We start from the raw sequence: 12,383 nt of genomic DNA, 5'->3' as shown, positions 1-12,383 counted from the left end.
TTTTTATTGTGGGATATAGTAAGATACAGCCCATCATTACAATATAGTCTCTTGTTGTTCCATGTATTTCTCCATCCTCCTATATACCTAAAGCCTTCTTGATGACACCAGACTCTGAGCCACTTATTGAAGATCTCAGTATTTAGTACTCTTTCCTCTCCTTTTCCAAATGTAGGCAGTACTTTTGAAAAAACTACAGTATTTACAAAAGGTTATAACCCCCCCCACCCGAGCTCTCGAAAAGCTTTCAAGATTATCATAAACATAAAACAAACTTTTGCTGTTGAAGTAAGATATAAGTAGTTTACAAAAGCAGAGGCTGTGGGTAAGAATGTCAGGAAAAAACAACAGATTAAAAAAGCATGACCCACAGGTAATAGAGCAGCCAGGTTGTAATTATAAAAATTAAATTCTCCAGAAATCAACCAGATTGATGATGGCAGATAGGTAGTGACTTGGTACTGACCACCATAAGGAGAAAACAAGGGATGAATACTAAAAATTACTTGACAATATAGTATCAGCAGACTACAGCTTTTGGAAGAATGGTGGTGATTATATACTATTCTGCAAAGTCATAGAGACCTAATAAGGCAAAAAATTCAGGCATCAGCTAAAACAGCTTTGATAGCTGTTTTAGATAATCATACAGCTTAGTAGTAAAACATGGGGTTAAGGATAGTACTGGAACATGTTATGTTTATTTATACAAAATGTTAGAGAGTCACTGGAAAAAGATCTGACTAAGAAGCAATATCCTTCAGGCACACAAGCTTCCACAGCTAACTTTTGAGATACAGTACTCCCTTGATATTCGCAGGGATTCCGTTCCAGGAACCCCCACAAATGTTGAAAAACCGCGAGTACGGTTTTTAGCAGGGGAGACACGAGAGGGCAGCTGGAGCGCCAGCGAGTGAAGGAAATCACTTGTGGTATGCTCCGACCGCCTCATCCAGTACTAAAGTTGGGCCTCACCAATCAGGAGCTGCTTTGAAATGCAGCTCCTGATTGGTGAGGCCCGCCTTTAGTACAGGAAGAGGCGGTCGGAGCATACCGCGAGTGATTGCCTTCACTTGTCGGCACTCCGGCTGCCCTCTCCTGCTGCCCTCTCCTGCCCGGTCATTCATGATCGGAAAATACCGCGAATGACCGGGACTGCGAATTCGCAGGGGAGCACTGTATACCTTTGCAGTGTGAATAAGAATAGCATATAAGTCAAAAACCTTTTGAATGCTTTTAAGGTTAAAAGTTGAGAAATAGGGGGGCACAATCTATATGTAAGTCTACCACCTACTCTCGCTGGCTCCAGCATCTCTCCCTTCTCATCCCTATCCGATAATGAATTTTCTGTTGGCAGAGGGCACAACCTGGCAGGGCACCTGAGTATGGACCTGTAGAGAATGCTCTGGGACCTGTAGAGAATGCCCTGTGCAGATCCCAATATTGCTCTGGAGTCTCTGAACAAGTATGATCAAGATCAAAGACATGGGTAAAGAAAGGGGGACACAATGCATCCAGCTGCTGCTGGCAAGTCTGGGGAGAGACCCTGGGGTTAAAAAGAGAGAGGAAAGAAAGATGCTGGAATCAGCATAAAGATATAGGGAAGGAGTGATCTATATGCAAGTCTCTGTATGGACAGTATAAATAAGAAGGAAAGTTGTAATTACTAATAACTGTTTCACAATACAAGCTCACCTGATAACAGTATTTTGATTCAGATCTCTTAGCATTGGAACAGGTGAGTACACTGTCCTGGAAGAAAAAGTACAAAGGAAAAATGGTACATCAGCATGGATTATACTTCACAGAACACACAGTGCAAAGTACACTTGGGCAAAATAAATGTCAGACTTGCAACCTACTTGGAAAATAATTTGGTTATATTAACTAAAGATGATTATGAGAAGTCTATATATCATTTATTTAGTGATTGTAATATTAAAGTACATTTCTACTAGAGATATGCAAAGGCAAATGTTTTTCAGGTTAATTTTTGAGTATTTAAAACCTTTTACCAATTTTCAGGTTCTTTTTTTGTTTCTAACATTTGTTTTAATTTAAAAAAACTTAACAGATTACATCATTTTAACATGCAAATTGACTATACACTTTAAGTCATAAGATATACTAAATAGATTTTACGTACACTAAATTTTTGGTGTGTGTTAATGAACATCTCAAACTTTTGTATAATATATAAAATTGCAAGAATCAAGTAACATAATACTGTGCTCTAAGGTGAAAGTACTGTTAAATTTTCTTTCAAGATTTAAGAATCCTGTAGTTGGCAGATTTCTTCAGTTGATGGGGCTTCAGCTACACCACCATTAAACAGGTACTGCAGCTTTGGAGGGGGGTTTGAAAATAAAAGGAGGGAGCCCAATCAGCCCCCACAAAGGCTACTTCCAGGTCCAAATTGCTTGCCTTCCCTCTCTACCCCCAGGTCCAAATTTCTCCCCCTCTCCTCTGGTCCAACTCCCTCCAGATCCAGATCCAGTATACTCCCTCTCCCTCTACACCCAGGTTCAGCTCACTCTCTCTCCCTGCTCCCAGGTCCAACTCTCTCTCTCCCCTTCCTAACCCCAAACAATTCCCTCTCCTCAGGAACACTTTCCCTATTTCCCCCACCCTCGATTCTATTAATTTTCTCCCTCCCTCCCATTCTGACATGTCCTCCCCAACAGGCTAATGGCAGCCCACATCTTCTGAAAACAGGAAGTTGTGTCAGAAGGGGCAGGCTGGGTCAGAGGGAAAGGCCTTGTGCAGGACACAGGCAGCATTTCTATAGGGCTGCTGCTGGCCTGAAGGCTGGATTTATAGGTAGACCAGCTAGGGGCAGGAGAGACACGTTGGGTATGGAAAGGAGGGAAGGGAGAGAAGCCAGACCATGCATGCATGCATGCAAGGAGGCAGAAAGTGGCTGCACATGATTAACCACAATTAATAATTAATGAGTTAATCGCAGCGTTAACCTGTAGCCCTAAAATATATATATTCTGTGAAAGGGACAAGCACCAGATAACTGGCACATTATTTGCTGATGGACTTTTGGAAACAAAAAATCTACAACTTTATATTATATATTAATGTCAGGGGATAATTGATGCATATATTTTTGGCAACTATTTTGGAAGCAAAAACATATGGGACAAACACCAGGTAATTGTTGCATATTTTCTTATGCGCTATTTTGGGAACAAGGCATATTTTCAAAATAAATACACTACAAAAAAGATAAGCCATCAGTGTCAGAAGATAACTTGCACATATTTTCTTGGGGACTTTTGGGAGGAAAAAATCTTTAGGGAGCATCTGGATGGAGTTCTTTATATTTATATGTATTATTTTAATAATGGTGTTTTAAAGATATATGCAAACCTGTTAGGATTAATGTTTGGGCATTTAATGTTCTGATTATCCTGCCAGTTAATCTGTGTTGCCATCATTAATTAATCTCTGCTTGTCTAGCTCTTCTGTTGCATCCAACTATAAGCTCTTTGGGTTTCATCAATTGATTTTTTATTTTTAAATATGAATCCCGGCTCTTTTCTGTACTAAATCATTACTCACATTTTTAAAAAATAATTTTATAGAACTATTTTATATAATTCACTGATAAATATCTAAAGTCCTTAATTTAAAAGTAGTATTGTATTTTTGCTTTTTAAATATGTTTGTTTCACAGATTTTTTGTTCTTAATGGTGATGTTAGGGGATTCCACCTCTAAATCAGTCACAGAGCATGCACCACATCTTTCCCAGCATACAAAGAGAAGTTCTGTATGCAGGCTAGAATACAATGCTTTGTGGTAAGCTTTTGAATCTATTTAATCTTTTAGTTTCGGTATCAAAGTTTTTACATTTAAGAGACTTGTAGAGGGTGTTCTGTCCCGTTTACATAGTTAGCACATGACCTTTTATAACTTGGTCCTTTCTTTTTAGCACATCTAAACTTAAAAATGAAGATGGCAAATTATTTCAATTTTAATTAATCACAAGCTACAGTTTCAACAGCGGTTAGATTGGATATGCAGAGTAATGATTTATTTAACATAATATTTCTATAACCCATCAAATTTAAATGTTGAAAATGAGATTCCATGATGCCAAACCTCTCCAAATTTTTATGAGTTGTAGGAGGCTGTTTTGTCAGCATTTTGTATTTATATGCAAATTAACTATTCACTTAACTTCCCATAACACTGCTTGATAAATAAAGTTCTGACAAAACTGCTATTTTGATTGTGCTATCTGAGATATGTAGTTAAGATCTATTCTCTAATGAAAAATGCATACATTTAACTAGTCTTTACAATAATTGGTACCTTAAACCGCCGCTCTTAAAATTATGGCAGGAGGGTTTCTACTCCCTCCTGCCATATCTACTACTTCCCCCACCCCAAAAAACAAATGGCAGCTCCTGCCACCCAAGGGATGCCCCCTTTCAGATCCCGGCTGGACCCACCCCCCTTCCTGTACCTTTACATTTGAGAGCAGGAGGAGTGATCAGTACCTCCTGCTCCACGCCTCCAATGATGATGAGTGCAACCTAAGGCCCTGACTGGCTGAGGTATCTCTCCTGCTGCTACGAGGGGAGAGTCACTTGGCAGTGGGAGAGAGTTCGCATCTCTCCCCCTGCTACAAGAGGGGAGGGTGGGCATCTCTCCTGCTGCGGAGGGGGGGGTGTTGTGTGGCAGTGGGAGAGAAGGTACCTCTCCAGCTGCTGGGGAGGGTGGTGCCTCTCAAAATGGCTTTTCTAGCAGTCTCCAACACTGCTATGCCGTGGACCAGTCATTGATTTTTGTCGCTAAAAGCCAACGCCGCTCTTGGAGAATGGCTCAGCAATTTTAAAGAATCCACTGGAGTGCTCATTTTAATGTTGAAGAGCCTATTTGCATGCCAGTGTCTGAGACTGCTAGAAACCTCGCAAAAAACAGAGATAAGCCGTTTTGATAATCTGCCGCTAAAATGCGTGCAGGCTAAACAGTCGGAAAAAGTTTAGCGATGGCGTTAAACTTTTGAGAATCTGGGCCTAAGTTAGGTGCTAACTTGAGTTGATAACACCATTTAAAAAAGAAAAACCAAAAACAGTTTTAAAAGAAAATATAGACACCTAACAGTGCTTAAAAAAGTGGCACTAGGCATCATAAAGTGCTTCCTTAGGCGCAATTCATGTGAAAGGTAGGCACTGGAAATGTAGGCCATTAAAACCCTGGCCTACTTTTCCAACACTTACCTTTCCCAAGGCACGATTCTATAAACGACGTGATGGACACATGATTAGTGGTTATTTTTAAGGCAGCCGACGATGGCCACGCTGTATATAGAATCCGGGCCTTAGTGAGAACCAGTGGATAAATTCCTATCTCACTGCTTAACTGCTGTCTGCTTTCTAACATTGTTGTCATTTATTTAGAACTGCAAAGGAAGTAGGAGATGCTTAATCCAGTGTAAAGGCCTTCAAAATTAATTTGGTATATTTAATGTTGATTAGTCAATTATTACAAGGGGTCTACAATTAATCTTTTATTAAACCAAGCTTACTCCTTTTCTTTATTTAAATCCCAAATTAATTGTAAGGGTAGTAAAACATTTCTCCCTTGTTTTCTTACTTGGGATGAGACTATAAGGAATGTGCAGCAACTGAGGAGAAAAGGTAGAGAGAGACGTACAAGAAACCTAAAACTAATTCTCTTTAATATAATTTAAACAAGTTAATAACAGATTCTTTTGATTTTTAAGGAAATTAAAAATACAGATGCAATTAACCCACCATCCCTCTTTTCTCCAAAGCTTTTAAATCACCAAATTTCTCAGCGGAACAATGTTTACTTATCAACAGGAGTGGCTTTAGCTCTCAGTAATCTCTGGGAGTCTGGTCAGAAGCTAAATTCTACATCAATTATCTGAAGCTCAGAGCAGTATTTTAAACTCTTGTCAAGTTATTTACACATCTTTTCAGGATCAATCAGTTTTAATACGGACAAATAACTTGGCTACCTTGTTATATGTCAATAAGGACAAGGCTTAATTTGTAGACAAAAAGTAAGCAGAACTGTGGAGCTGGGGAGAGGAAGGTGGGCTAGGGGCTGGACCAACAGAAGAAGAGGGCCTAATTTGGAAGTAGCATTATTCTCTGGTCTAGGCTCATCCCCTCCCATTCTTCTCCTTGCAAGCTTCCTGGAAGTGAGGAGCTGGAGCAGAACATCCCCATAGTTTTGTAGTTTAAAAAGGAATGGTAGAACTGCATTCCATGCCATTCACCAAGAAAGGGACTACTGAGGCAGCATCAGCCCAGCCTAAATATATGTGAAGGAGATACAGTCTGCAGTAAAGTGGAGAAGGCTTTTTTGGTTAACAGAAACTCCACATCTGTAAGTGTCAAAAGCCCAAAAGAGCTGAGAGGATTTTCTTATGAGGTTTAGTCCAGTCCAGGTAGTATGCCAGTCTAAAAGATGTTTGCAGTCTAAGGTGTAGAGAGCTGCTTCTCCTGGATAAGAATGTAGCTTTTGTGGGGGCATGGCTTGGACGCGCATGAGATTGGAAGCCTGATCACAGAGCAACTCTCTTACTCTATTTATAATAAGAAACAAGACACACAGTCATCATCACAGCAGAAAGTAGCCAAAGCAAAAACACCTGCTAACTTCATGATGAGTTAAAGCATTCACAAAACATCCCCAACTATCCCTCCTCCTCCCCCCCATCCCCAAGAGTAACAGCAGATCTAGAACAGCAATCTCCCACGGTCATAGCAATACAGCAACACATTAGATGATCAAATATCCAAAGAAAAAGAAAACAAACAGAACAACATAGGAGACAGAAATGTCCCAAGTACATTCCCAACCCCCCATCCAGGTCCAAAAACCAGCAAATCAGTCCCCTACAGCGCTCCCCAAATTCATTCCCTCCACTGCCAAGTATCTACCCCAAATATCAAGATATTGCTGCCATTTCCTAGTCAGTAGGGACGATAGCTGAAACTTCTCACATACCCATCCCAGTTTCTCCCTCATTAAGGGCAAAGTAGGAGCAGATGCACGCCACCAGTGATGAGCCAATCAGCCTAGCTGCTGTGAACGCCAGCCTAGCCATCCTATCCTGGGTGTCATCGACCTCCACTCCTCCCAGAAAGATCCCAAGTAGTGCTACCTCTGTCTTCTCCACTAAGGGTACCTGAAGTAACTTCCCTACATAGCAAAATACTTGCGCCCAAAAAACCTTAATCCTCGAGCAGCTCCACCACATGTGGAAAAACGTTACCCGCTGCCCACACCCTCTCCAACACATATCTGTGCTCGTGGCAGACAATTTACTCAAAATAACTGGGGTCACATACCACTGCACCAAAAGTTTTAGAGCATTTTCCACCAAGGTTGGTGCCACAGCCAAGTGATGGATCCAGAGCATGATCCGCTCCCACTCAGCCTCCTCAAACACCCTCCTTCAGGTCCAGTTCCCAGACCAATAAATAAGAGGGATTCCCTCCCCCATCTCGATGCACCAGTTTATACAACAGAGAGATACAACCTCACTGTACTGGAGTACCTAACATCTGCTCAAATTCAGAACTCCGAAAGGCAACTGGGTCTACCCGATGCGCTCTCATTAAATAATTTTTTCACTTGCAAATAAGGGAAAAGATCCCTGGAGTCCAGCTGATATAAAGTCTGGAGCTCAGGAAATGCTCAGATGAACTCCCCCTCTAGGAATTGGCCCAAGTACTGCAACCCTTTCTGAGCCCACCGTCTAAAAATCCCCCCTCCCTGCCTGGTATGAAATCAGGTGTATCCCACAAAGATAGACAGTGTAACCCCTTAACCTTATCCAAAACTTTTCGCGCTACCCCTTTCCAAACCCGCAAAGTCGACCTAGTGAACGGATTAGATATAACCTTAAGGTCTTTTTCTCCCAGTTCCACCCAGAGCAGGTCACCCAGGGCCCGTTCTGCTAAATAGCCCTTCAGTAATCCCTGCTTGACCTCCACCCACAGCTTCAAAGATTAAGCATGCCAATTAACACCCGCCCTCAGCTGCGCCGCCTGATAGTAATGTTCCAGATGAGAAACACCCAGTCCCCCTTCCATCTTAAACTTACACATAGCATTCCAGGCCACCCGGGACCTTCTCTCCCCCTTCCTCCCAAAAACGAAGTAGGATATTTGCCTATGCCAACACTGAAAATACTGCTTAGGTATTTCAATGGGCAATACCTGAACTAAATACAGAAACTTAGGTAAAATCAACATCAGAGTCACCTCCATGCGGCCCATCCATGAAACATATAATTTGTCCCACCGATCTATATCTCCTGAGAGGGCCGCCACCAACAGGATATAGTTAAGTTGAAATAGGGATGTCCAATCTACCCCTAGCTGAATGCCCAAATATCGAATAGGTCCTTTAATCCATCTGAAGGGTACTGCTTTTTTATCCTCAAGATAGCTGATTCAGGAACTGAGATATTCAAAACCTCCATTTTGCTCATATTAGCTTTGAACCCCGACAATGCGCCATTCTCCGTCATAAGATAAGATCCTGCAACATCTTGAGTGAACTCTCCGACCCCTCTACAATAGCTAAGATAGCATCAATAAAGAGAGACAACTTATACTCACATTCCTGAGTATGTAAACCCCGTATCTGACCTGTCCGCCTAATCTTTTGTGCGAGGGGTTCAATTACCAAAGCGAAAAGCAGAGGTGAGAGTGGGCTTCCCTGCCTTGTCTCCCTCCTCAGCTCAAAGGGGGTAGAATATACCCCATTCACTTTAACACAGGTTATCGGATTGTTATACAGGGACAATATCCAGGACACATAGCGAGCCCCCAACTTCATACGTCGGATAGGCCCGGGAGCCTTAGGCCTGCCTGCCTTAGGCCTGCCTATCCTGATTGGCCCAGGCGCCTTAGGCCCCACCTGTGGGCGGGGCTTTGGGACGGCTGGGCCAATCCGGCCCCATTCTGCCGTTGGTGCCTGCCAGACAGGCGGGTTTGGCACCCGTCTGTCCAGCCAACTTGAAAAAAGGTACGGGGAAGGGGGATGGGGGGTTGTGGGGTCGCGGATCGGCTCGGGGGGGGGGGCGATCAAGGGTTCTGGGGAGGGCGGTCGATGGGGAGAGGGGGGGTTGCGTCGAGGGCAGGAGGGCCTGGGATCCCTCCTGCCCGTAATGTAGTGCAGGATGGGGGTAGGGGGGGTCGCCGGGGCCAGGAGGGCTTGGGCTCCCTCCTGGCCCGAACGAGTCGCAGGGGGGGGGTGGTCGCCGGTGCTAGGAGGGCTTGGGCTCCCTCCTGGCCCGAACGAGTCGGGGGTCGCCGCGGGCTAGGAGAGCTTGGGCTCTCTCCTGGCCCGATGTTAATTGCGAGGGGTGGGGGTGATGGATTGCGGCAGGAGAGATGCCTCATCTCCAGTGTTCCCTCTAAGCTGCGCTGGCGTGCGCTGGCGCACAAAATATTTACATCCAGCGCACAAGTTTCACGTCACAGCGCACGGCGGGCAGGGCGGCGAGAGGAGAATCGGGCGAGTTGGCTCATAACTTGCTGGCGCCCGATATTTGTAGCGCACAGCGAAAAAAATTTTGCTCACAACACCCGCCCGCTTAGAGGGAGCACTGCTCATCTCCCCTACCGCGATGCCATCACTCCTCTACCGGAACTGCCGCGATGCGCGGCAGAAGAGATAGGGCATCTCTCCTGCCGTGGGTTGCGGCAGTTCGGGTAGAGGAGTGATGGCATCGCGGTAGGGGTGATGAGGCATCTCTCCTGCCGCGATGGTTGCGGTGGGTAGGTTGCCGTGCCGCTGAACTGATGGCACCAGCGGCCATTAGCTCAGCGGCCCCTTTTTCGGCACTTAGACCTGGTTTGACTACGTGTAAGTCAAAAAGGTCTAAGTGCCGACTAGGCAACCTGTAAACGTTTTGGTTATACCTGTTGTACGCCTAGGTGTAGGTCGGCCCACCTCCCGCCCACTGCCCGCCCTTTCCCCTCCTCTAAACACACCTCTTTTCTCTCTGTGCATCTAGAGGCAGGGGAAAGGCCTAAGCTGTTTTTAGATACGTCTAAAAACCAGCTTTGGTTATGGGTACTTGGACGATCAGGCTTTTGGATCGTCCAAGTAGCCATTTAGGACACTTTTTAGCCGTTTCTTTTTTTTTATTATTACCCCCATATTATATTGCGTTTGTTGAAGCCTAAGGCGGTGCGCTAATAACTTCCCTGCCCGATTACCGGACTCAAAAAACCGGAGGTGAAGTTTGTCACGGTTAAACTTTATCTCTTCATCTTCTAGCTTCCCCAACTCCGCCCGGACCCAGTGGCGTACCTAGGGTATGTGGCACCCGGGGCCCATCATTTTTTGACACCCCCCCCCATGTAAAAAAATATTTTTTGTAATGACCATGAAACGGAATAAATGGTCAGAATAGAAACAGGCAGTGAAAATTTTCTTATATTCCAAACATAACATAACATAAATTATGTCTGAATTGTCATGACATCAGAAGTACATATGGAGTAGTTGCAGGTGATGCTTGGGACAGTTCTGATTGTGTTAGTTCGGTTTTATGTGTTTTTTGAATAGAAGGGTTTTTATTTCTTTTTGAAGGTTTTGCAGTCTGTGGTCGATGTCAATTGGTTGTAGAGTTGGGGGTCGAGTGTTGCAGCTCGAATGGCTAGGAGGTTGTCGAACAGTTTTTTTCTTTTGACGTTTTTGGTTGGAGGGTGTGTGAATGGTGCGTGAGTTCTCATATGTCTGTTTGAAGTGGATTGAATTATTTAGCTGAAGAAATTAGTTACCCCCTCATCCCACACACATTAATTCTCTTCCATTTTTGTTCCCATTATAAAAAACACTGATAAGTTCCCAGAAAAAAAATACATTAAAATAAGAAGTGAAAACAAAGGCCCCTACAGATGAGAACATAACATAAGAATAGCCTAACTGGGTCAGACCAATGGTCCATCATGCCCAGTAGCCCATTCTCATGGTAGCCAATCCAGGACACTAATACCTGGTCAAAACCCAAAGAGTAGCAACATTCCATGCTACCGATCCAGGGCAAGCAGACACTTTCCCCATGTCTTAATAACAGATTATGGACTTTTCCTCCAGGAATTTGTCCAAATCTTTCTTAAAAACCAGCTACACTATCTGCTTTTACTATAACTTCTGGCCACTTCATTTTTTTAAGTTTAGATCTTTCCTTTCAAACAGAGACCTTGCTAGATGTCAAATACAGCACAAGGTAACTTCACATGGACTTAGCTGTGCAGGAAATGTGAATCTCCTCATACACATACCATATAGTGCAAAAATGTGCAAAGGTCTGTTTTTTTTCTTTCGATCACTACATAGCCTAATGCCACACAAGCAGCGCTGTTACAAACATATTCTGTAGGTCAATGCTAAGGATAACAAAGTTTCCTTCCTTGGACCAGAAGGAGATACTGATAAACCACTGGAAGAGATCCCAAAACAACACCCAAAGACCCACTCAGTGTGTGAACCAGTTGAGTGGAGTGGACTAACTGGGGGGTGGAAATGGGCCCGGAGTTTGCTCAGCAGAATTTCACAGACCACCTCTTCCTCTCAACACATTGACACGCTGCCACCACCACCACTAGGAATACCTCACTGGGTAGGCCAGCTATGCTATAAACTTTATAAAACACGTTATTATATTTTCTTATAAAGCACATATTTTAACTGAACTCTCTGACATCCTCAGCCTTTCCATTCACAAAATAGAAGGAAGAAAAGTTCCCATTTCCTGCTGTCTCATGTCCCCGGCCTATACAATATTTTTTTTTCTGCAGACCCTTCAAAAGTCTGACCAAATCCTCGTTTCACTTGCATTATAAAGTACTGAGGATGCAATCTCTACCCAATCCCAGGTCCTAAAGTCTAAGACAGTAGCGCAAACTAATGCTGCCAGATTCAGGAAAAAAATTTTTGATTCGATTCAGCCTATTGAATTGGTTTTTCAATTCGATTTTCCTGCCCAGTTGGGTGATTTTTTTCAAAACTCCTGGTGGGTTTTATAGCTTTTTCACCCCCTTTGGCTTCTCCTAACCACACTGGCGCTGTGGTGTAAATAAAATAAAGAAACAAAAAGGACTTTTCCTATCTCTGTTAAATCCTAGCTCACATTTGCAGTCCAACACCAGCTCTGGCAGGATACACATTTCAAATCTGACATATTATAATCACAAAACAGAAAATAAAATGAATTTTTCTACCTTTTGTTGTCTGGTTATATTTCAAATCTTGTTGGTCCAAGGCTCTGGTTTTCTTCTGATAACTTGCTTGCCAGGGTCTCCTTCTTTCTTCTTTCTGCATGCTAACCATCCATCTGCCAACTCTGTCCTCCCTTTCCATTTCCCT

The 12,383-nt window shown here is 43.4% G+C and overlaps 1 protein-coding gene across 1 annotated transcript in view; it reads right to left on the bottom strand.

Annotated features, from left to right (window-relative positions):
• The window catches only part of XRN2 (5'-3' exoribonuclease 2), a 302,991-nt gene that overhangs the window by 94,157 nt on the left and 196,451 nt on the right, over window positions 1-12,383 (bottom strand). Inside the window, exon 24 of the mRNA XM_033938550.1 lies at window positions 1,696-1,752. Within this exon, the coding sequence (XP_033794441.1) occupies window positions 1,696-1,752 (57 nt within the window). The remainder of the gene's footprint in view (window positions 1-1,695; window positions 1,753-12,383) is intronic.

Source organism: Geotrypetes seraphini, chromosome 3 (genome assembly GCF_902459505.1).
Source record: "Geotrypetes seraphini chromosome 3, aGeoSer1.1, whole genome shotgun sequence".
Taxonomy (NCBI): Eukaryota; Metazoa; Chordata; class Amphibia; order Gymnophiona; family Dermophiidae; genus Geotrypetes; species Geotrypetes seraphini.
This window is presented reverse-complemented; position numbering and strand designations above follow the sequence as displayed.